Raw genomic sequence first — 26,674 nt, 5'->3', positions numbered from 1 at the left:
GGATAGAACCTAGAAAAAACTAACCTCAAAGCAACATGCAGTTTTCAACCTCAGAAGTCTTCAGTACTGTTTTGGGGGCAGACTGCAGCTTTATTCTGGAAGATCTGCCTGAATGGGCTCTGGTAGCATTCCTTGATACTAGCTCTTTGGCATTTTGGTAGAGATAAAATCTTTGTTTTGTGGCTCTGCCCTGGACGTTATAGAGTCTTGAGCACACCTGGCTCTGGCCCAGTAAATGCCCCCAGTTACCGTGACAAGCAGAGGTGCCCCCACTCATTTCCAAACACATCTTCTGAAGGCAGTCCCTGTCTATCAGAGACTCCAAGTGAGGCACACCAGGCTTCTGGGCTTCCACCAAACCTGGGGAAGCTAAGAGCACCATTCACCTGGAAACCCAGGTGGCGTATCTGGTAACCATGGGGCACGTGGAGTCAGAACTATGTCTCTATGTCTCTTTGATTTAAAGTTCTCTGCTCTGTACAAAATAGGATGTGACTGTGCCTGAAAAGCAGCTTGTTCTCTCTGAGAGGCTTGTGGGTTGTTGCTTTGAATGCTGTGCCTGGAAGACAAATAAATTAAGAGGGAGAAGACCTTGGGGAGACTTTCTGGCACAATGTCACCACTTTGTAGAAACGGGAAGACAGCGAAAGGGAACTAGGCCAAGCTTGGATGGGCGGCTCCCCAAGAACCTAGTGAAGTTCTATCCGTAGCACTGTTTAGTCTCAAAGTCCCAAAAGGTATGAAGGTCAGACTGTCTCCAGGGAGTTGTACTGTTGGGAGCCATGGGGCAAGACACATCTCTTTGGGCAGGGGGTGGGGCTTACCTTAAAAGAACTGGACCCTCCCACTGTCCATCAGTCTGGGAGAGGCTAATTCTAGAAGAAGACAAACACCACAGAAATGGGCCTTATGGCAGCAGGGCCTCTGAGGCACAGGCAAGGTTTGTGTGCCCCAGATGAAGTGGCTGAGTGGATCCCTGACACATGGAAGGAACTAAAAGGTCCTGTCAGTAATCCTGACACTAGGTCTGGCCTAGCAGGGTGGTGACAACAGCCACTCTTGAGGCAGTTGCAAATCACTCCTCCCTGGTTTATAAAAACATCAGTAGACATGTCAAAAGTTGCAGCATAGGCTTACTGTCCTAGGAGGAGTTAAGGGAACGGCCAGCTCTGAGCTTGGGGGAGAAGCATTTCCTCCAAGTGCAGAGAGGTGGTCAGATCAGTGGGTGACGCACAGAGGCCCCAGCAGCAGGAGCGGCAGTGAGCAGCCTAAGGAGGAAGCCATGAGAGGGACATGGGGCCGTTCACACAGCATCCTGGGAACTGCAGGATAACTGGACAGCTGAGGGTTCAGGGGCATCATAATTACGGTGTTGGTGATGCTATGAGCTGCTTATTATTTACCACATGGTGGAGTCTGGACACGTGACAATCATAAGAATCAGCCTGGGCAAGAGGCCCAAGCCAACTGCCTCTCCTCTGCAAGCACCTCCTGGAATTGTTGGTCACTTACTGTTCCTTTCTACCTCTCAGGCAGAAGGCAGCGGTCAGAGGTATTCACATTTGCAGGCTTCCCCTGCACTCTGGCGGCACTCTGGCTGAGCTTGAGGACAAGGATCTCACTTTCTCAGCTGCTGTTTTTCCTCCCTGCCAAGACCCTGCACAGCCCTGCATGCCTAAGTGCTCAAGGAATAATTTTTTCTTTGATTGCGAGATTAAGGAGTCTCAGTTACTGCGGTCTACCTGTCCCTCTTTCTCCTTCCACATTACCACACAAACACCAGGGTGCAGCCTGGAAGTGTATGAGAGAGAAGGTATGAAATACGGAGTGGCTCCTTGAGGGAAGAATCCATTTGGACCAGTTGAAACTGGATAAAACAGACTCTTGCAAGGCCTAACCTATTCCAACTTGCTGGAAATACCTGGTCCTGAACTTCTACCATGATGCTGTCCCTAGGGCTCTAGGTGACAATGGCCTCAAGGCTCGGGGAGGCTGCCCAGTGGTTCCAGGTACTGGTGGCACAATGGCGAGTGGATGACATGAATGTACCTTAAGTGTTCCTGGACTCCTGGTTTGCCCATTATTCTAGGTAGCTTTGGTATCGTGGTGGAGATTCTAGAGCTCTGCATTTCTGCATTTATTCATGGGAATACACCAGTTCTGGATGGTTCAAACTAGTTGTGAATGACTTAAACCAGATGAGAGTGGTTCCTCCTGGATCAAACAGGCTCGTTCCTTTAATGTCTTGATTAAACAGATTCAAACATGTTATGACTGGCTCAAACTAGTTTAAACTGGATTAGCCTTGCACTGACCTTAGACTAGCCAGGTTAGATTTGATCAAAGGGTTCACTGTCCTTGAAGCAAGCCAGTTCAATCTAGCTTGAACAGGATGGACTGGTTCAAAAGCAATGCCACCTAGTTTGAACCAACTCTGTAACATGAATGTTTGCCACTGACCTCCAGCTGTCAGTGGAAATCCAGTGGTACATGTCGTGCACTTGGGACATAATACTCAAAATGGCATCCTTCCTCATTATATCAACTTTTCAAAGATTGTGATCATAAGTACTTCTTCTCAAGACTGGCGATTTATAACAACCTAAATAGATCATGTTTGTACATAAAGACTCCAGTAGACTTTGGAAATTTTGTTCACAGGCACGTGGATAAGCACTGCCTGTGTGATGTCATCTCAAACCACTCTCCTCTAAACTAGATGTGGAGCCGTGGCCTGTGCTGTAGACTGCTCAAGTGCCCCCACCTGCCCACCATCCCTGCAGGAGCACCCAGATGTCCTCACCTTGATCCTGCTTACGGCTTCCTGGGCCTGCATCATGCGCACGTTTTTGGAAGGAGTTTTGTCTGAGAGCAGCTGGGTGGAGCCAAGGTAATTGGCAGCAAAAATGATTCCATCGATCAAGTCTTCAGGGTCACAGGGTCCCGGAACTGTAACACACAGAGCCACAGTGAGGGAAGCCATCCTGGGGCGGGGCCTGCCAACCCCCTCAATGGCACATCACCCCTCTTCCATGCCTCACCGCTGGCACAGGTGAGGCAGAGCCAACCTCCTGGTCTAAAGCATCTCTCTGTGTCTATCTGCACCCACACCTCATTTTCAAATAGAAGGCACAGTTTCTAGAATAATTTGCTTCTCTAAAACCATTTACCATGGAAAGTGATGCAAATATTTACTTAAATATGGAACATAAAATTCACCAATAAAGCATACTGTTTCTCCTGTTAGACTGAGCTCTTAGGGGACAAAGACCATGTCATATTCACCTCTGACTCTCTTGTGTCTTACTGTCACCCAGGAGGTATCAACTAGATGTTTGCTGGATAAATGGTTAAGTAACTAGATGACTGTCTTTTTAGAAAAGCTTTTTACAGCAATTCCTATTACTTGCCCCCTATTCATATCTCTTCCTCCATTTAATCCATAATGGAAGAAACAAATTTATAGATCAGAAAATTAGGATATCTGTTTCAGAATGTCTGGATTCCTGTAATGGCTTCTGACCTCAATTGTGCAAGACACATAACATGACCTCAAAGCCACGGTCCCGTGCTGTCAATCTCGTTCACTTACAGGGTATAATGTTCTTGGCCTGTGCCTACACACAGACAGATTCCAAGGAAAATCAAATTTTCTGTTCTAATTTACCAGCCTTTTAAGTCAAACCTGTTTTAAATATTTTAATTGGGGGCACCTGATTCTAACCACAATTAGAATTGTAATTCTAATTGTAAGCCCTAACTCGAAATTAAAACATGTCTGTGATTAACATATAACTGTATAACAGTCCACTTAAAAAGGCATTTTAATCTGCAATTGAAACATACATATTTTATTTTCTTTCTTTTTTTTGAGACAGGGTCTCACTCTCTTGCTCAGGCTGGAGTACAGTGGTGTGATCTCGGCTCACTGCAACCTCTGCCTCCCAGGTTCAAGGGATACTCCCATCTCAGCCTCCCAAGTGGCTGAAACTACAGGCACTACCATGCTTGACTAATTTTTGTAGTTTTTGTAGAGATGGAGTTTTGCCATGTTGCCCAGGCTGGTCTTGGACTGCTGGGCTCAAGCAATTTGCCCGCCTCAGCCTCCCAAAGTGCTGAGATTATAGGCATGAACCACCACGCCCGGCCCTGTGTATTTTATTTGCCTTGAGTGGTACATCTGGGGAGACTAAAATATACATTTTAACCCACTATTAAAACCTCAGGGTCTTAAATTAGATAACTTGTAATGGAAACAATTTGCTTTTTCCTCTTGGAAGGCTAATCTGAAATGCTTTTTATTTTTACCCTTAAACATGAAGCTCATCTTGAGTTTACACAGCTGCTTCCTGTGCTGAACTACTTATCAGAGTACAGATGTAAAATAATCTACTCATTTATCTAAAACTAAGGTGGTGCTTGAAACAAAGAAATTAAAAGTGTTTTAGGAAGGGCTTTCAGAAAACATCTACGTAGTAATTAAAGAAGGAAGCCTGTTATTTGTCTTATTCTCCATTTTTACAAGCAAGACTTCGAGGCTAACACCGTGAGTGGTACACAGACAAATCTGCCTCCACTCCTTACCAGTAATTCACACTCTACTCAACAGCCACAGGGCCTGCTCTGAATCTTTTATAGATGTGAGATGGATTTGGGCTACATATGATATACAGGTTCAGTTGTATGGCAGGGAAGCATATAAAATAATACATGAACAGGTCTGAATCCACATTACACTTTATATAAAGTAAAAGATTGTCAGTTCTTCCATGATAAGTTCCTGGTGATGCATTTCAGTGTTATTGAAACATAATCATTATTGCCAACCAGATATGAAGAAGAAAGATCTCATTTGGGAAATGAACTTTAAAAGTCTTCCATCTATTTTTTAAAAATCAACGTTAAAAGAAAAACAAAAACTACCTTCTCTACGGGACTTGTAACATCATACATTCTTCTCTGATTTGGCGCTACGGGTGCTATTCACTGAGAAGGTCCCTTTTTGACTACAGTAAGTGTGGGTATGGGCAAATGTTTAAAAGCAATCCAAATTATATTTAAATGACTGTAGAAATGCCAAGCAGCCAAGACACACAAATATCAGACCTAAACACATTTTGAGATATGATCTTATTGCCATTTATCCTTTCAGGAAATTGAATATAATTGAATGTCACTGTCACCGCATCACACCCAGAAAAATAAAAGCCCCAATTTCATAAATTCACTTTGGGCTCAGTGCTAGGATATTCTTACAAAGTTAAAAAAAAATTAAACCCTTAATGATCCTGTGTCAGAGAATTGCAAGTTTTCTCTTGGCCTTTCAGAACGTGGTTTCCCTTTAGTGCTGCCTTCGGGTTGCTCTGTGGATGAGGGAGCGCACACATGACATCCTCACACTCAGGCTAACGTTGAGCCTGAAAAATCTCTAGGCCAGGGGGACAAATATGAAGAAGGGAGCTTTCAAACTTCAGAAAACTTCCCAGAGTGCTCTCACAGAATTTCAGAGCCTCACAAAAATGATGCAAATAATTTACAGATGACTGAAGAGAGAAACCTGAGTAACTAAACCAAAACTGTGAGCTTGTCCTGGGCTTTGAGCCCAAGGGTTCATGAAGGTTTATGAACCCTGGTACTTGTCTTATTCTCCATTTCCCAGGCAGTGGAACACAATGACTGTTCACGCACAGGATCCAAAGTCCAGACACACCCTCAGAGAGATATCTGGGCATTCTCTGGCCTCCAGAAAAGCCTCCTTCAAGGAAATGGTGATGCACCCAGGTAGAACCTCAGCACCACCTCTAGCCAGAGAGTTGAGTGCCTCTTTGTGAATGAGAAATGGTGCCTGATTTGGTGTCCCATTTGGATGGTATAATCTCCAGCTGGAGTGCAGAGCTTGGCTGAACTTTGGCCCCACTTGGCCTCTGAGTACGTGCCCTTGTACAGTGAGTAACCTGCACAACCAGGTGTGGCAGCCCCACAAAGACACCGGTTTCCAGAGAGAAGTATGGTGCCAGCCTGCCAATTCATAGCCTGGCTCTGCACTGCCAACTGTGGGATCTTGGGCAAGTTATAATCTTGATGCCTCAGTTGTCTCATTATAACATGGGGATAATAATAAAACTCATTTCACAGGATTGATGTGAGGATTCAATTAGTGATTACATGGGAGGTGCTTAGAACAGAACCTGGCAGAGTAAGCATGCGGTAACCGTTACTATTACTAGCTCATCCACATAATAGATGAAAATTGCTGGGAAGGTTTTTCTTATTAAAAAAGACCAAAATTTCTGCCTTAATGTTCATTCCCACTTGAATTTTTCTTATTGAATGTACGGGGTGCACAGGGACAGGATAAGGAGACTTGGGGTTTTGATCCAGTGTGACCACTGCTAAGCTGCATGACACTGGGTAAAACCCACAGCTTCGACTCCAATTTCAGAGTCCTCATCCACATAATAGGCAAAGACGTGAGGAGGATTTTTGAGAGGCTCCCAGCTATCACCCTTTTGAGTCTAAGATTCTAAGACTGTTAACACTGTGAATAAGTGACTTTATGGCCTTTCTTCCCTTCTATTGTCTTATATCTCAGTGCTTCATATGCCCCAATACTAAAAGATTCATGAATGACTCAGTGCTCAATATTTTCTTTTCAGCTCTTACCTTCAACGTAGGTTGGGAATGAAGCCAAGCTTTTTCTTGACTGTAATTAAGACAAAGAGGTTTCAAAAAGAGCAAAGTATAATGAAATATGCATTAACACAATCATCCATGCAACATGAAAAATAAACACATCATCAGTGGCAGTTACCAGTTACTGATCATTTTTAGTTAGAGAAAGTAAAGTGCAGATAAACATGCATTTATTAGTTACCTAAAACCCAGAATAGTCCATTCATATTTTAGATAACCTAGAAATCTTACACTTCACAATCAGAGAGGTATTTGCCAACTAAAAAACAATCCCACAGACAAAAATCTCTAACAACAACAATAAAAAGGGCACAATTTGTAGTCTTAAGGATCTGCATTTCCATGTGAAAAACTGATTAGTGAAAGCACCAACGTTATGACTATATGTTGAAATTAAGAATTCTCTTAGAGAAATTTATTTTACTCTTTGCCACAGTGATCTCTCACTGTGCTAAAAATGGGTGCTAGAGGTTTTTAAAATCTCTTCCTTTCATCTCCTACTGATTTATTTTAGTTGAAAAGCTCCATTATATAAATCATTATTGTGTGTTTTCTGAATAAGAACACAATAATGGAGTAAATTCCAGTAAACCCTGGAATTTCTTCTGCATCTCAGAGCAAAGGTCAGTGTTCTCACAGCACTGTTGGAAGCAGAGATGATGAGCTAGACACCTTTTAGAGCCTGACTAGATGGTAGCTTAACTGCCTGCTCTGAGAGGAGCAAAACTCACCATACGTTCCTTTCAGAAGCAGATGTCCTAGATGTAACACTGACTGAGATAAGAGAAAGAAATTCACCCCTGCTTCTACCAATAGAATTTGTAGCTGGTGTGTCTGGACCAGGGTGATACAAGCATCACAGGAGAGTGGAGAGCTATTGTTAAAGACAAGTCCCTAAAATGCATAGAAGGTAAGATTTGCATGGCCAAGAATTTCATTGCTGAGAACCTACCCAGTCTTAGGTGATTATTTAAATGCATGACTTTAAGAGGAAAGATATCTGGCACTGAATAGCTGTTGGATAGGCTGACCTGCATAGATGGTAGACTCTGGGGTGCCTGGCAGGTTGGATGAGGAAAGCGCCCTAGTTGAGTGTTGGGATGTCATTGGGAGCAACTCCCTAATCTAACACTTAACACAGTGCTCTTTCCTTGGAGGATGGGAATGGCAAAGGGATGATAACTTAGTTAATACTTGGACAACAGTCTAAAAATAGTAGTTTTAATTGTTTTGTGAAAAATTGGGGCAGTTGAAGAAACCTAGTTATAAGACTCCAGGTCAATTCAGGATAATGACAATTCAACACTAATCACACAATAATATATTGTATAGGGCAGCTTTTCAGTAAACCTGCTGCATGTGTGCTCACTGAGATGAAATGGCTCTGCACACCAAAGTAGGTGGGTTTCTAGTCCACCAGAAATGAAAAGTTACTGGCTAGTAATGCATTTATGAGAAAATGCACACCAAATAAAAGCCAGGATATGTGGACAGGGGGAAAGAGAACTCCAGTTTCAGCAGTGCTTTACGTTAATTGTATTTTCTACTTACCTAAGTGAGAAGATAGGCCCAGTTGAGGGCCGGCAGCCAAATCTATCTAATTCAGATTGGTTTAAAGAAAAAAAAAACCCTCATAACTTCATGTTATGCAGATGGAAGCTAGCATCTTCATAGGGGCCAAAAACTTTTAAGTTATTATTTCCCAACCATTTCCCTATCCTTGTCCCAAGTAACTAGAGCCTGGGGTAATGACAGTTTGTTTAATCAAAATTGCTTAGCCTCCAGGTACATCTAAGAAGTCAATTCACATTTTCTTGCTCTATTTGGATACTTTTCTGAATGCTAATCTCAAAGACAGTGTCCAGATTGTAGCAGAAGCTACAAAAGAATTGCTTTAGTCTATAGCTCTAAAAGCTGCCATTTTATTAAGAGCTACAACAGACAGCATTTGGTACATTCACTTATTCTCTACTCATGAGCTCACGACTAGCTTTCTTAGTCTCTGGGGTAGTAAGATTTTTTTTTTTTTTAAAGAGTTTTGTGAAATGAAAGAATCTCTAACTATTGCACACAAATAGGATTTTCATCATCATTTCTAAGGATATGTAGAAACGTGAGCAAAGTCTTGAGGGACTGAGAAACTAACAAATTTGCCTTATTATATCTGAAGCATAATCAAATGCTGAATATTTAGATGTCTGGTTAGCCCTTTATTTCACACGTGGACTGAGATGAACATCTGCTGATCCTTAACTTTCAAGAATAAATAAAGCTCCATTTAAAAAGTTAAAGGCTAAGATCTTTGGGATTTGTGTTTGGGGGTCACACTTGGAGGCACAATTGGGCAAGTGGAACAATGACAGACAAGCTACCTTGTCCATGTAGTCTGTGGCCTGTGAACACTTTCTACTCTGGGAGTGGCAGATCTTGGCAGTTAAGAGCGTGGGTTCCCATGAGCTCTGGATTTCAATCCTGGCTGACCACTTGTGAGCTCTACAATCTCAGGTAAGTTACTCAACCTCTTAGCTTCTTCAACCAGCAAATGAGGACAATGATACCTACCTCACAGAATTATTTTAAGAATTAAATGAGACACTATCTGTGATTTTTCTCAGCCCAGTTCCTGGAACATTGTCAATGCTCAAGAATGATAATGCTCATTACTGTTATCATCATGGCACCTGCCCTTTTTTTCTTCTTACTATGCGTTCTCACCCAACCATGTGATGTAAGAATGAAGCAAACTGTGGAACAATGGAACAGCAGAAACTGTGCCCCGTCACTCCTACTTCAAATGGCCAAGGGTCTGAGGTTCAAGACCAGAGGAGGCCTAAGTATATTTCTAGTCTAAATTCTAATGTTGGTCATTTCAGAGACGGTCTATCTTTGATTGTTTGGTTTAATATGAACAGATTAATAAAAATACTTTTCCTTTGCATATTTAATGGCAAATATATGTGTATTCAAGGGTACCTCAAGGGTAAATTTTAACTAAGACTCCCTTTAAAAGCAATCTGCCACTCAGTTTAAAACAGAGATTTTTTTTCATTGCATTTAACATAAAATTATCAGCAAAATGAGGGAAAAGGAAACCATCGTTCATCATGTGGTTTACCTCTTTAACACATCTCCTCAGTGTTGATGAGGGAGCAGCTATATTTAGAGTGAGCTGAGCCCACACACAGACTATGGCGCAGACCAACATTTACTTGATGTTGGCTCATTAGCAGGTGTGAGTGGCAGTTCACTCGTTGTAAAAGGACCCTGGGTACAGGAGAAGGCAGTGTCTCCCCTCTGGGGCTGCCCTTTCTCAGCTCCAGGCACCTCCGTGGGAGAAAGCAGCATCTTCTCACTGAAATGTTCCACATAAGCAAGGAGACCACAGAATTTGTTGTCCAAAAGGGATACTTTAGAGCTGCACTGGCTGGCAGTCTGCAGCCACACGTGGCTATTTAAGTTAATTAAAATGGGATAAAATGAAAACTTCAGTTCCTCAGTTACACTGGCCACATTTCCAGGGTTTGACAGGCACATGAGGCTAATGACTACCACAGTGGACAGAGCAGAAGTGGAACATTTCCAGCATTGTAGAAAGTTCTCACAGACAGCACCGCACCAGCAAGAGAGAAGGGCGCGCTCATAAGACGGGCTGCCTGGACAACAGGCGTGGACTGGAACCACACCCTAGGTAAACTGGGAACATATGGCCAGTCTATTCTTATGAAAGATATCGCATTTGGGCCTGAAATAAATGGGCGTTTAAGAAACTAACATATTTCCCAAAGCACACAGCAACTGCAAGTCCTGGCATGTAACGCCAGGAGGAAAGATGCTGTATGCGGAGTTTTTGGTATCCAAGGTCAAGTGCTGTTCAACAGCACTTTCTGCAATGATGCAAATGCTCTGTAATTCACCCTCTCCAATACAGTATCCACCACTGACAGCCATCACAGGTGGCTACTGAGCACTTGAAATGTGGCTACTGTGCTTGAGGAAATAAACTTTTCATTTTATTCATTAATTAGACACCTGCAGCCAGTGGCTATCAAACTGGATGACATGGCTTTAACAGGTGAACTGTACACTGGAGAGGAGAAATCAGGATTGTTTTTACCAGGGTAATGTGGGTCAGGAGCACTGTAGAATGCTGTATTAGGAAGCACAGAGCAGTATTAGAGTAAAGCAAAGTGGCCCGATGGCCTTGGTAACAAAACAGCACCCTACCTCTTTATTTGTGGAGGCTTCTGCGGGGTCACTGGGGTGAAGAGGTGTGCCTGATGACTCTGCACCCAAGGGTGAGGAGCTGCCAGGAGACGGAGACTAGAACACAGCAAGAGGAAACACAGTAAGAACTTGAGAGACTTGGCAGGCACTTGGGCGCGGGAAAGGGGCCGGGAGAGAGAAGCAAAGCAGAACACAACTGAACAGACACTGCAGTGGGGAGAAAACCTCTTAGAAAGGAGCTGCCAACTGTATATAAAACACTTGTGGTTTTCAAGCTTTCTTTTTCAAGTCCTGCTATGCTTTCAAAGGAGATTTCATAGCTCTGGGCTGTTATTTCCCTTAGGCCAAATGTCGAAAGAAAATACAGAAAAGGTTGAATATCAAAAGTCCTAAATGAATTGAGCTAAGGATATTACACAAATATGTTTAAAACATTTTTTTTTCTTACTGACGAAGCCAAATATTTAGGGCATCAAATGTCTTATAAAATTGCCTGCCCCAAATGATCCAAATGAAAAGTAAAAATTAAAACACACATTTTTAAAGAGGCAGCTGGGCCTGATTTTGATGACTAGAAACCATACCACCTGTATTTTCCTAGTCAATTCAGATTTCAAATATTTCTGATTTAGTCTACAGGCTATTGAAAATTCAGAGAAATTTCAGCAATTTAGCATTTGAACACTACCTTGGATGCTCTTAGAACAGTTCAAAAATCCTTTGTCAAACAGTGTATCAGAAAATAAGGCTTATAAATGTAATCCAGCATATAAACAGAACCAAAAACAAAAACCACATGATTATCTCAATAGATGCAGAAAAGGCCTTTGACAAAATTCAACAACCCTTTATGCTAAAATCTCTCAATAAATTCAGTATTGATGGAACGCATCTCAAAATAATAAGAGTTATTTATGACAAACCCACAGCCAATATCATACTGAATGGGCAAAAACTGGAAGCATTCCCTTTGAAAACTGGCACAAGACAGGGATGCCCTCTCTCACCACTGCTATTCAACATAGTGTCGGAAGTTCTGGCCAGGGCAATCAGGCAGGAGAAAGAATGAAAGGGTATTCAATTAGGAAAAGAGGAAGTCAAATTGTCCCTGTTTGCAGATGACATGACTGTATATTTAGAAAACCCATCATCTCAGCCCAAAATCTCCTTAAGCTGATAAGCAACTTCAGCAAAGTCTCAGGATACAAAATTAATGTGCAAAAATCACAAGCATTCTTATACACCAATAACAGACAAACAGAAAGCCAAATCATGAGTGAACTCCTATTCACAATTGCTTCAAATAGAATAAAATACCTAGGAATCCAACTTATAAGGGATGTAAAGGACCTCTTCAAAGTGAACTACAAACCACTGCTCAATGAAATAAAAGAGGACACAAACAAATGGAAGAATGTTCCATGCTCATGGATAGGAAGAATCAATATCATGAAAATGGCCATACTGCCCAAGGTAATTTATAGATTCAATGCCATCCCCACTAAGCTACCAATGACTTTCTTCACAGAACTGGAAAAAACTAAAGTTCATATGGAAACAAAAAAGACGCCTACATTGCCAAGACAATCCTAAGCCAAAAGAACAAAGCTGGAGGCATCATGCTATTTGACCTCAAACTATACTACAAGGCTACAGTAACCAAAACAGCATGGTACTGGTACCAAAACAGAGATACAGACCAGTGGAACAGAACAGAGCCCTCATAAATAATACCACACATTTATAGCCATCTGATCTTTGACAACCCTGACAAAAACAAGAAACGGGAAAAGGATTCCCTATTTAATAAATGGTGCTGGGAAAACTGGCTAGCCATAAGTAGAAAGCTGAAACTGGATCCCTTCCTTACACCTTATACAAAAATTAATTCAAAATGGATTAGAGACTTAAACGTTAGACCTAAAACCATAAAACCCCTTGAAGAAAACCTAGGCAACCTATGTCCATTCAGGACATAGGCATGGGCAAGGACTTCATGTCTAAAACACCAAAAGCAATGGCAACAAAAGCCAAAATTGACAAATGGGATCTAATTAAACTAAAGAGCTTCTGCACAGCAAAAGAAACTACCATCAGAGTGAACAGGCAATCTACAGAATGGGAGAAAATTTTTGCAATCTACTCATCTGACAAAGGGCTAGTATCCAGAACCTACAAAGAACTCAAACAAATTTACAAGAGAAAAAAACCCCATCAAAAAGTGGGCAAAAGATATGAACAGACATTTCGCAAAAGAAGACATTTATGCAGCCAACAGACACATGAAAAAATGCTCATCATCACTGGTCATTAGAGAAATGCAAATCAAAACCACAACAAGATACCATCTCATGCCAGTTAGAATGGCGATCATTAAAAAGTCAGGAAACAACAGGTGCTGGAGAGGATGTGGCGAAATAGGAACACTTTTACACTGTTGGTGGGACTGTAAACTAGTTCAACCATTGTGGAACACAGTGTGGCGATTCCTCAAGGATCTAGAACTAGAAATACCATTTGACCAGCCACCCCATTACTGGGTATATACCTAACGGATTATAAATCATGCTGCTATAAAGACACAAGCACACATATGTTTATTGTGGCACTATTCACAATAGCAAAGACTTGGAACCAACCCAAATGTTCATCAATGACAGACTGGATAAAGAAAATGTGTCACATATACACCATGGAATACTATGCAGCCATAAAAAAGGATGAGTTCATGTCCTTTGTAGGGACAAGGATGCAGCTGGAAACCATCATTCTCAGGAAACTATCGCAAGAACAGAAAACCAAACACTGCATGTTCTCACTCACAGGTGGGAATTGAACAATGAGAACACTTGGACACAGGAAGGGGAATATCACACACCAGGGTCTGTCATGGGGCCGGGGGAAATGGGGAGGGATAGCATTAGGAGATATACCTAATGTAAATGATGAGTTAATGGGTGCAGCACACCAACATGGCACATGTATACATATGTAACAAACCTGCATGTTGTGCACATGTACCCTAGAACTTAAAGTATAACAATGAAAAAAAAAAAAAAGAAAGAAAAATCGGCTCAGGGAGAATGGCCTGGTTGGGTGTGGTATTGCCTGGGCTGATGGGACCCCAGCTCCCTGTACAGGCAGGCCCCGCTAGATGTGAATAGGAAGCTCCCAGGTCAGTGTACACAGAAGGTGCTCCATAAATATCTTCTGAATAGATGGGCAAATAAAACAAGCAAGCACACGGATGGGACTGATATAAGCCCGGAAAACACTCCTCGGCCTATAGCCAAACATTGTTGTGTGCTCCTGAAATCTTGGGAGATGAAAGGCATCTTCAGGTGAGCCACAGAGATGCTTAAGAATTCTGCAGCGATGGTCCTCTTAGAGGACGGCTATGCTGCTTCACAGTCTGTTGGCAATGTTTGACAAAAGGCATGAAACGCAGAGAAAAACCCAACACAGATGTATTCCCTCAGGAAGCGTGAGGATGTGAGTCTGGGCAAAGGAAGCAAAATAACCTTGGTCCTTGCTTGAACCCATGTCTGATCTCTCGGGACCAGCCCCCTTGGGGAAGCTGAGGCATAGAGACATCAGTAAAGTATCTTCATGGAAAAGGAGAATGTTTCACACAGAAACGGTGCCGGTGTTGGGGCAGTGGGGACACGCTGATAGACAAGGGGGAGCTTGGTGAGCATTGTGTGAAACAAACAAACAAAAATAAACCTTTTCCAAAAAGTCTGAATTATGGCAAATATAGGGGGCCACAAATGAACAGAAAGACAATGCAGTGAAATTCATTTTATTTCAGATGAAGCAGTTGTATGATCCCAGCCTAATGCTGTGAGACTTGAATTTGTTTCTTGTGATCCCATACACCTGATTCTAGGCAGGGCGGTGAGGACAACGAAAGAACCCCTTAAATGTTCACACGCAGACATCAGACACTCTGTGAGGAAGCCAAGAGGGCAGGCCCAGGGTAACAGCTGGCATAAAGAACCCCAGGCCCCATAGCCCTTGGCTGCAATAAAGTAGCCCCGCATGCCTTCAAGAAGAAACACATACAACTTTTATTTGGCACCAAAGAGAGCTGGTGCGTATTTGCTGATTTTGCTCTCTGGCTGACTCCAAATTAATGTAGTAAAGTCTTCATGAGAAGTTAATGCCTTTAAATTTCCCCAGTTTTTCAGATCTGAAGAGCTTCTTCGGATATACACGATTCTATTTTTTCCCCCAAGTAATTTTCTGTCACAAAGATTTTAAGGGTCTGGCCCCCAGGGAACCTGGTGTAGCTGGATTTTCTTTAACTGCATGGTTTGAGGGCTGTATCACACCTTCATTAAAAACAATCCTCCAGAGAGTCTCACATTTCCTATTTCTCAATTGCTCTAAATCTTCTAAAAATAAATTCTTTACAACATTATGGGCACCTGATGATCTTAGGATGATGTAAGAAGACAGGTTACACAGACAGTGAGCAGGGGCATGGAAGAGGGAGCCCAGACCCCACAGTAAAGTGAGGTGACTGCTGCTGAGTATCCAAATGGAATAGGGGGAGGGGGCACAAATGAGCCTGCAGTGGACACCGCCCTTGCAGAGGCTCTGGTTGGACCCACACCCACCACATCAGGGACTGCTTCCCCGCAGACCCCGGGTGCTCTTGCCTTTGGCATGTGCTTGAGCTAATTCAAGTTTCCTTCCGTTTGCATGTGCAATTAATCACCTCCACCTAGAAAGTTCACCCTCATTCTTTCCTATGTTCAATGTTCAGCTCAAAAGCAGTCATCCTGCTGAAGCTTCCACAGACCCTATTCACAGTACATTCCTTTTCTCCACAGCCATGTGCCATGCTGTGTAATTATCTGTTCACGTTACACGTTATGCCCCTTCTCCCCCAAGAGCTTTCAGGAGGTAGGGACCTTGTCTTGTTCATGTTCATCCTCCAACTGCCTCGCCTTGGGTCTTGTAAACAGTAGGCACTCAGTAAATGTTTACTGAATAAATGGCTTCAATTAATTCTAGCTTTACAATGTTTTCCAGCTTGCATAGGAAGCAGATATGTTACAGATACACCCAATGCTTTCTTCACTTTTCAGTGGCCAATGGTAGGCCCTTTTCTGATACAGCATCCCTCTGGTGTTGTGTGTAGAACATTCAATATGCAGTTTTTTTAAACTAAAAAACGTTTTTTTTTTTTTTTTGGTACAGACAGGTTCTCGTTATGTTGCCCAGGCAGGTCTTGAACTCCTGGGCTCAAGCAATCCTCCTGCCTCGGCCTACAAAAACACTGGGGTTACAGGTGTGAACTGCTGTGGCTGGCCTCAATCTGCATTTTGAATTAGAGAAATGGTCTTTGCCTTTGATGACTGTCACCTGGGCTCCAAGGACACTCTTTTGATGCAGAAAGCTGTCCCCAAATGAGAGAGGACTCTATCTAATGGAAGCCTAAAAATCACCACATCATTGTCTAAATGTCAAGGGTGGACAAACAGCTTCAAAACAGACATGGCCCCATGAAGCCTAAACAATGGTGTTAGTGTTTAGCTCATCTCAAAGGTCTGCTTTACAAGACCTTTGTCCATTACGTCCAACTTCCACCTTGATATACTCTTAAAAATGGAGGAAAAAAACAGAAATTATATAATACTGTTAACTTTCAAAAAATACATTGTAGGCAAAATTTAGGCAATGAAATATGATAGAAAAAGTAAAATTGTTGTCACATATATCTCTCTCTGGAGTCTCATGCCTTCTGGGCCACTGGATGGATATCCAATTTTAAGCAAATGAGACCATTTGCTTGTGAGGGTGGGACGTAAATGCAGGGTAAAGAGTTTACAAAGGTAAATGCCGAACCCAGAAGTCTATCTAGGATGCAGTGCGCAGAGATGACTCACCAACAACTCCCTGTTCTACATAATTACAAGGTCTCCTTAAGCTAACAACTCATCTTCTGCAGATAATGTTCTAGTAGATTCTCTACAGCTACCATCTAAGTTTTACTACCACAGCTCTGGGATTCCACAGAGCAAAGCTTTCAGCCTCAAGACCAGGTTCCTGAATCCCAGACAAGAAATGTATCATCCTGTCCATTGGCACTGGAGCCAGAGGTGGGTAAAGGATATAAAAGTATCCCAAGGCAAAGTTGATCATTCATTTTAATTCTTTTTTTTTTTTTTTTTTGGGAGACAGAGTTTCACTCTTTTTGCCCAGGCTGGAGTGCAGTGGTGTGATCTCAGCTCACTGCAACCTCTGCCTCCTGGGTTCAAATGATTCTCCTGCCTTATCCTCCCAAGTAGCTGGGACTACAGATGCACACCACCACGCCCAGCTAATTTTTGTATTCTTGGTAGAGATGAGGTTTCATTGTGTTGGCCAGGCTAGTCTCAAACTCCTGACCTCAAGTGATGCACCCACCTTGGCCTCCCAAAGTACTGGGATTACAGGCATGAGCCACTGTCCCCGGCCTCATTTTAATTCTGTCTGAACATCTCTTAAGGGCAAAGACAGCACTTCTTGTGGTAGTGGAGAGACATACAAATAGATCTTGGAACTTTCAGGCTGTTTGAAGGGAAGAGAAGCACCACCACAAGTTATTATTATTTATTTGTTCCTTCAACAGACATCTCCGTGCCTATCTGTGTTCCTAACACTGGGCCAGGAAACAAAGAGGAAGGAGACCTGTTTTCAGAGAATGGGAGGAGGCAGATATGGAAAGGCAGGCCCCCAGCAGGTGGCCAGGATGTTCTTCTGCACAGTGGGGACACAGAGGGAGTGGTCAGTTCTGCAGGAGGGGAGCGGTGTGCATCAGGTCATGCTTCCTGGGGAGGTAGTGCTTCAGCTGAGTCCTGAACACCATATGGTCTTCATAGAGTAGTATGGGACAGAAAAGCAGGGAAGATACTAGAAACACAGGCAGGGAGGAGGAACAGCACAGCTCTTGCAGGTAGGAAATGAGGCTGTGGAGCCGGGCAGGGACTAGTGGCTGGAGCCCCATGGAGGATAGCACAGGGTGTTACCAACAGCTACAGCTCAGCTCCTACTCTTCCCCAGGAGTGGATTTTCTTTTCTTTTTCTTTTTTTTTTTTTTTTTTTTTTTTCTGAGTCACTGGCCTGCTCCCCTCATTGAAGAAGCCTAATATAGGCATTCAGAACTATTTCCTGAGTTGAACCAAAGATCTAAAGGAATGAGGGACTGAGTTACCACTCTCACCCCTTGGAGATCTGCAGAAAGAAACTTTTATAATTAGGAAAAGTAGATGGGATGATAATAAGAATCCCCCAAAGCTGGAGGGTTCCTGCCTCCTTCCAAATAGATGATGAACAACATTCTATTCTAGAAAGGCCTGAGGACTGAGGCAGGATTTCAGAGAGCAGGGCCATGACGTGGAGAGGAATTCAGGGATCTTGAAAGAGTTTTGGAGAAATTCTAGTCTAGAGACACACAAAAAGTGAGTTCTATGTGGGCCATTCATTCAACAGTGAAATGCTGACAGTGTCCAAATAAACCCAGATCCCTGCCTCCCCTAAGAAATGCCTGGTCTTGGCCGGGCGCGGTGGCTCAAGCCTGTAATCCCAGCAATTTGGGAGGCCGAGACGGGCGGATCACGAGGTCAGGAGATCGAGACCATCCTGGCGAACATGGTGAAACCCTGTCTCTATTAAAAAAATACAAAAAACTAGCCGGGCAAGGTGGCGGGCGCCTGTAGTCCCAGCTACTCGGGAGGCTGAGGCAGGAGAATGGCATAAACCCGGGAGACGGAGTTTGCAGTGAGCCGAGATCGCGCCACTGCACTACAACCTGGGCGACAGAGCGAGACTCTGTCTCAAAAAAAAAAAAAGAAATGCCTGGTCTTTCAGGGGAGACAAACCCATATAGGTTACAAATACAGGGTGACTTCTGTAAACAGTGGTCACTGTCTGAGTAGCTGCAGGAATACAAAAGTTTTAATGTCACAAAAAGTCACAAATGAGCCGGCTACTTATAATGTGCTAAGTTTGAGTGTGTTCCCTAGAATTCTTGTGTTAGAAACTTGGTCCCCAGTGTGGCAGTGTTGAGAGGTAGAACTTTTGGGAGGTGACTGGGTCATGAGAGCTGTACCCTCATGAATGGATTGATACATTCAAGGATTGATGGATTAATGGGTTATTGAGGGAGTGGGTTAGTTACTGTGAGAGTGGAGCTATTATAAAAGTCAGTTTGGTCGTCCCTCGTGAACCCCCTTGACATGTGATGTTACTGTGAGAGTGGAGCTATTATAAAAGTCAGTTTGGTCGTCCCTCGTGAACCCCCTTGACACGTGATGCGCTGCACTGTGGAGTCCCCACCAGCAAGAAAACCCTTACCAGATGCGGCCCCTCCACCTTGGACTTCCCAGCCTCCAGAACTAAAAGAAAGACTAAGACACAACATTAGTGCCTACCTGAACGGTCCCAAACACTAGCATCTATTTATCTGGTCCACATCTCTGTCCACTGTTCTGTTGACTGTTGGGACCATCTGTCGTTACAAGGCAAAAACAAAACAAAAACAAATAATAGCAAACAAAGTGCAGAGGTGCAAATATTGCAAAAATAAATACAGGGATAGCAGAACTGCATAAAGTTGAAGAGGGCAAATTTGGAGTCTTTCTCAAACTAGCTGTTGACAGTGGAGAAACTGGCGGGGTTGCACTGGTTAGTGAAGGAGTGATGAATGGAAAGAATGGTAACATTAGAGGTGCTTCTAAAGAGAATGACTGGAATATCAAATAATTAAGAAAGGCCCTTAAGAAAACGGAGTCAGTCCTTAAATATTTTTACTGAAATTGGTTTCTCTTTATGATTGAGACGACCCTTTCTGAACATGCTGCAAAAGTCACATGTGATTTGAAGGTTATTTTGTGTGATTCAGTGACTTTTCTTTGAAAACAGTTATAACTAAGATCAATACTACATCATATAAAATCAGTACTACTTCTCTGTTCTAAGATTCGTGTACAGTTGGAACTATAACCTATAGGTTGATAGTCAAAAGATAAACTAAGGTTATATTTATATTTTTTAGTATTGCTCTCAAGGTAAAGTTCTAACTGAATCACTTCTTACTGATACGTTGAGAAAGCTGGTCCTCATTTCAAACGAATGAATGTTAAGCAGCTTTTTGAAGGTACACACATGCAGGGCTTCCTTAGAGCGCCTCCGCCCCAGTGGCTGAAGTGTGTCATGACGGCTGCCAAGACGGGTAAGGGTTGCAGAGGTCACCTACACCGGCTGGGCCAGAAACCCTTCTAGTGGAGGAGACACAGAATCATCTCCTATCACAGTGCTTGGGACTCCAAAGGCTCTGGAAGAAAGCCTGTTGGTTGAAAATCAATCAACTCCTAAGACAATGGGTTTAGTCCTCAAAGCCACCATTTTCTGCTTTCCTATATTAGGATCCACTTTGAAAAGCATAGTGTGATTCCAGGGAACACAGTTACATATATAATTACATTTAATTTCTCCCCTGAAATGTATTTTTTTTTTTTTTTTTTTTTGAGATGGAGTCTTGCTTTGTTGCCCAGCCTGGAATGCAGTGGTGCAATCTCAGCTCACTGCAACCTCCACCTCCCGGGTTCAAGAAATTCTCCTGCCTCAGCCTCCCGAGTAGCTGGGATTAAAGGCATCTGCCACCACACCCAGTCAATTTTTGTATTTTTAGTAGAGATGGGGTTTCACCATGTTGGCCAGGCTGGTCTCGAACTCCTGACCTCAAGTGATCCACCTGCCTCAGCTTCCCCAAGTGCTGGGATTACAGGCATGAGCCACTGCTGCATCTAGCCCCTTGAAATGTTTTTAATTTTATATTGTGGCCGAACAAGGTAACTTATGTTTCAGGATAGTAAGGTGATTAAATGCTTAAGCCTCAGCATCTGGCAGATCAGAGTCTGAATTCTGGCTACCACTCATGGCTCTGATACTGGGCAGGTCATCCATCCTCTCTGATACTTTCTGAGAAATGGGGAAACAGCTACCACCCACCTCCCGGGTTGCCATGAGGATTAATTGGTGATAATGCACACCAGTGGTGGGTTTAGTGCCTGGGCACGGGCAAAGCATTCAAGTCTTTTAATGATCTGAACAGTCAGAAAAGTTATTTCAGCCCTCTGGGAGAGTGCTCACAAGGACAACAAACACCCACGAGGATGTTTTCTTCATCTCGTTTCCTTCCTTATTAAAATTTTATTCTCGGGTAAAATTGAAAAAGCAAAAAGGCTCTATAAAATCATACCAAGATTCTACATTAATTCATAAGCTCCAACACTCTTAATGGTCTATCGGTAAGAACAGCTCATTACTAGCTAAGGCTGGGGGGTATATACAACTGCTGTGTGCAGCTTCTGGCATGTCCACTATCTCCCGACCAAGACAGCATATCCAAATGTAAGAGTTGAGGTTGATGCTATTATAGTGATTGATTTACAAAAGAGAATCAGGGCATATGCATGCCTCTACTGTTAATTTATAGCATAGCTCACACACGACCTTGGCACACTGCTGATCAGGACCCCCGGTGAAATACCCCAGCAAGCCCTAGCCAGCCTTAATGAGTTCCAACACTTGTTGGCCTCCTTCCTCCAACGAAACTCAGTGACAGAAATTCATGGTAATGAAGGGCAGAACATAATTCTTTAAAAATCACACAGTTTTGCCAAATCCATCTGAGACTGAGTTATTTAGTAATTTCACATATGTAGAAAAACACAGAGAACCTGAGAATAAGGTGTTTGGTTTTTATCCTTTAAGTGACTAAGTGGCCAATATGCTGCATGAGACTACAGCACTAAGAGCTCATGAACTTCTTCACCAGACACCTGTCATTAAGCAGCTATTTAATCTCATTTAACATGCAGATTTAACAAGCCCTGAACAAGTCATTCCTCAGTTCAAAAACCTTTAGTCATTCTTTTTTGCTTATAGAACACATTCTAGAGTCTTTACTTCGGCACTTAAGGCCCTCCAAGGGTTGGCCTTAATTGTTTTACTATTTTTTCCCCTCTTCTACTTCCTATTCTCTTTCATCAATCCAAACTGAACTACTTTCTGTTCCCAGCACATCACCTGCATTTCTGCTCAGCGTCTTTATTTATGCTCCTGTCTGAACTCCTCACATGCAGGAAGCTCCAACAGTCCGTCTCCATTTCAAATAGTCCTTCTTTCATGCAGCCTTCTTAGCTCTCTGAAGGGAAAGGAAAGCCCCTCTTGCAAGAACCATCTGCATGCATTTTGTTTGCACCATTCTTATGGTGCCTCACTGTCTCCCTTCTATTTTATAAAAATATAATGCTACAGGACAGTAATCATATTTTGAGCACAATATTTTAATAAGCACCACAAAGGCACGATTTATCATCAATTTACATGTTTCCTCTCCAAGTGCCTCATACAGAGACTCCATAAATATATAGCAGGAGTTCAATAAACATGTTGAATAAATGGAAGCATGTATAGACATCCATTTTGTATCAGAGAAAAAGGAAGCAAAAAACAGGTTTATATAGAGTGGGTCTGAACACATGCAGCATTACTTCTCAAGGTTCACTGTCCTCAAATAGCTTTGCACTTACGCTTACTGGTTTATCCAGCTTTATCTCTTTTCTCACACCAATGTACGTTGTTTCCCTCACTGATCCAAGTTATTTTAGACTAACCTCATTCCACATTAGAATGGTTTTTAAAAACCCCAAATATATGATTAGTTTTTTTTCTTGCCCCAAGGTATGTTTGTGCTTCTAAAAATCGAAACTGGTTAAGAAATCCATAACTATTCAGTCTCAATTTAAACTATATTATCAATGCACATTTGTATTTCTTTAATGTGGTGAAGTAGAAGTTATCATGGCATTGTAGGGGCATAATTATGTCATTAAAATGATAATAGCCTAGGCTTAATGAACTGTTTTATATACATATTTATAATGGATTCAAGTAATACCAATGAAACATTTTGAGATAACCATCAGCTAAAATATTCTAACCATTTTTGTTCTCTCTTTTCCCATAGGCAAAGCCCTCCTGTTCCCAGCCCCAGGTCGGTTTAACCCATGTTAAATCTATAGGTTGAAGACTTGGGTCACTCGAAGCCCAGAGCCTTGCACAGCAGCAATCTGCTCCAACAGAGGGTGATGTCATCTTCAGAGGCCACAAAAATAATGCATTTCTCACCATCAAAAAGCTTCTGAAGTCATGCTCTCAAAGGCAATAAATAAATAAATAACCAATTAACTACACCAGTGTAAGGTGAAACAAGTTCTTAGCTGATAAAACTGACTTATACACAGAGGTTATCTCTTCCCCCTTTGAAACAGCCTCACTGTACTTAAATGAAATGCATTACAATTTGGAAAAATGAGGGAGTCTTTTATTCATTTCTACATTTAAGTCCATCCATTCCTTGATGGTGTTCCCACACTCATTCCCAGGCCACTGGCCCTTAGCTCTGTGGGAGAGAAAAACCAAAGCCACTTTTAATTCCTATTAAGAGATGTAGCTAAGAGCACAAGCAGATTTTCTGTAACAGCACATTACCTGCTAAGAACAGTCATAGTGACCATTTACAGACGGCTTACTATGTGTGCCAGGCACTGTACAAGGGTACATTATACTCGTAGTACCTCACTGACTAGCAAAGCAGTTCCTATGTGCAAGGCACTAATCTCCATTCATTTTCATTAGCTTCACAGAAGCACAAAACAGAACACAGAGCATGGAATTGGAGGTACACTGCCCAAAGTGACTTATTTATTAGAACGTGGAGAATCAGAACGCAATGCTGATGGGGAGAAAGCAAGGAACACAACCCCTTTCCAAGCACCCTTTCTGAGTGATTGAGCAGCCTTTGCTCTGTCCTTGCCATCTTGGACTTCCAAGCCCCAGGCAAACCTGATTCCACTGCCTTCTGTCTGGGGTAATGCACACTTTCCCTCTCTATTCTTGCTGTACTAACTCCTACCGTCAAGGGAAATGCAGAGACCAACTTACAACCTGACAGGATGAGAAGAAGAATATAAAAAGCAAAACAGCAAATGTGATTTTGAAGCCTTAGGATCCACCTACCTCTCCTTCGTGACACTCAAATCGGTACATCCAAAAGTTCTCCATCTTTCCGGGTGCTGTTTGGGCAGCTGGGCCACCTCTAGTGCCTTCACTTGAGAGCTGAGGCTAAGTCCTGACCTCAGTACCAGTGTGAATTGTTTCCAGTGTTGTTAGATACCCGAGTCAATCATGCAACTGGTAACAGGAGATGTGACCATCTCCCAGCGTGTCCGACCCTCGCATTAACCCCTCGCTGCCTGAATGGTCCAGGCAGTCATGCGTCACTGCTGGACATCAGCAGCTGATGTTTCTGAGGAGGGGCTGGCCTATCCCTCCTGGCAGCAGCACCTACTATTTCTGGAGAAAAGACACTCGGCTCTGAATTGCTACCAGAAACTTTCACACACCCCAAACTCTGCTACGTTTATAGAACCTGTGAAAAAGCATCCAGCTCATGTGGAAGGAACGGGTGGGAGTCAGGGGAAAAGAGGCTCTCTCAGGACCTGCATCAGGATGCACCTGGGCATGTGGTGCGAGCCTGGAGGACACTGAGGCCAGCTAGAGGCCGCGCCTCTAGGCACAGGAAGTCTCTTCACCTTTACCGAGGGCCTCAGACAGCCTCACGCTGCAGTCTGAATAAGGGGTATGCCAAGCCAGCGACACCAACACAGAAAAGGGCTGCCTCCAAGGCCAGTACAGTTTGAACCAAACCAACAGATAATCCTACTTTGGGCTCAAGTGCCAGACTATATATGCTGGTTCAGACCAGACCAGAGGAAGGTCAAGTCAAACCAGGCAGAACTGAGCTGGATGGAGGAGCTCTTGGAAACAGAGGCAGCAGTGTGGTTCTGAAGGCAGGAGGCAGACAGGGAGACCTCTGCAGAGACACCTTCAGAGCTAAACAGCCTCTCAATGATCTGTGGCGATGGGGAAGGATGTGGATGCATGAAAAGCGCTCATCTGAGTAGATGACTTTAGCCTTCTCTCTCATCAAACCCTTTATCAGACATGCTGACAGGTCTCTCTGTGAGCCTACCTGATTGGCTAATGTGCTACAATAGGACCAAACGGTAGAAAAAAGAGACACAAAGGGCCTGTGAACAATCCACAGCTGGCAAATCCTCCCATGCTAGTTGACAGTTTGCTGTGCTGTGGACAAGCTCCGCAGGCCAAAGTGGGAAACAGGGCCAGAGAGAGGGTGTCCTCAGGCACTGCCCTCTCTCTCCTCATCGTTCTGACATTTCTGACCACTCTTGTCGGCAGTCGCATTGCACCTACTCTAATCTGAATCAGTGGGATGCAAGTCCCATAGCTGTTAGCCACCGTTCTAGAAAGTCCTTTCTAAATGGTGAGCACTGCAGGAGGTATCTCTTCCTACTTTACAGCACTGGGCATCTCTTAAAACACTTTCTTCCTTCTATTAATTATTTAAAGAGAGAAAATCTTGGGGTGTTGATTCCCAAGAGTCCAGACTGAATACTTCCCATCATTTAACTCTCCCTAGCCCATGGTGCAGCCTTTCCCCCATTATCACTCTTTAAAATTGCACTGGTTTCCATTTATGAACTGCTCAGAACAGGGTGGGTGAAGCTGTTTAGAATGTTCACTGCTGCTGTGAAAAGCTTGCAACTGCTTCAGTTATTACTCAGAAATGACCAGCACACCTAAGATTTAAAGTCACTAATCAGACTCAAAGAAAAATGCCAGGCCTTCTGGAAAGTTATAGAAAGCATCTACCCGGTGTCCTATTGGCACAAAAGAACTTAGAATTCTTTCTCTGGCTTTTTTGTTTTCATTGTTTCTTCCCTTTCATGTTCATTCTGCACCTGAAACCTACTTAATTATTCACCACCACCTTCTCCATGCCTCATCAATAATGGATAACACCTGTGATGGAAAACTCCCCCAGCAGCACAAAGGCGGTTGAGATGGAAGCCTGAAGAGGAAGATCCACATGCCACACCCAAGGGAGAAACCAAGCACTGAGACACCAGTCTGTCTCAAGGCCTGTTCTCTCCTGCACGGCTCCCCCATACCAGCAAGACCCCTTAACTCTGTGCTTACCGAACTTTTTGCATCATGGCACACAGGGAAATGTTAATATTTGTACAATACACTGGATCACACAGAGAGGACCTGGAGGCCATGATGAGGCTGCACAAGGGCTGAAGACAACGTGCTTGGTGGCCCAGGTCACTCTCCATCCCTAAAGTCCGGGAGAATCATCAGCACTGGTGGAAAAACTCTGCCTTAACTTATGAAAGGGTCTTTACAGCAAATTCTTTTGACAATGGCAGTCCCTTGGGAATAAAGTTAAACTCCTTCTCCTTCTGAGCAGTCCACCATGGACTTACTCTTTCTTTAGGACAACACCTCCTCTTCTCCATTTCCACAGCCTGCCCTAGTCCCAGCTTTCTCTGGTGTGGCCCCCTGCCCCATCTCCATGCTGGCTCTCACACACCTTCCCTTTTATGCCACTTTGGTTTCATCATCCATCGATCACTTCGGGATCTGCAAATCTGCCTCCTCGCAGCCAGACAACAAAACAAACGTGGCCCAGGAGCTGGTAATGGTTGACAAGATCAGTAAGAGAGGACAAGGCCAGCAGCTGCTCTGCCCTAAATTTGAAGTCCAGGAGCTGACATGGGACGATGCCAGATACCAAATGTGGCAGGCAGCCTTCTCAAATGGCTCCCAATCA

General features: G+C 43.2%; 1 protein-coding gene across 3 annotated transcripts in view; it reads right to left on the bottom strand.

Annotated features, from left to right (window-relative positions):
* The window catches only part of APBA1 (amyloid beta precursor protein binding family A member 1), a 229,298-nt gene that overhangs the window by 31,524 nt on the left and 171,100 nt on the right, over positions 1-26,674 (bottom strand). For all 3 annotated transcript variants that reach the window (XM_033237135.1, XM_033237136.1, XM_033237138.1), the window contains exons 3-5: positions 10,918-11,013; positions 6,664-6,703; positions 2,804-2,949 (exon numbers count right to left, since the gene is read on the bottom strand). In XM_033237135.1, the coding sequence (XP_033093026.1) occupies positions 2,804-2,949; positions 6,664-6,703; positions 10,918-11,013 (282 nt within the window). The remainder of the gene's footprint in view (positions 1-2,803; positions 2,950-6,663; positions 6,704-10,917; positions 11,014-26,674) is intronic.

Source organism: Trachypithecus francoisi, unplaced genomic scaffold (genome assembly GCF_009764315.1).
Source record: "Trachypithecus francoisi isolate TF-2019V2 unplaced genomic scaffold, Tfra_2.0 Lachesis_group16, whole genome shotgun sequence".
Taxonomy (NCBI): domain Eukaryota; kingdom Metazoa; phylum Chordata; class Mammalia; order Primates; family Cercopithecidae; genus Trachypithecus; species Trachypithecus francoisi.
The sequence above is the reverse complement of the archived record's forward strand: the minus strand, read 5'-3'. Positions and strand labels throughout refer to the sequence as shown.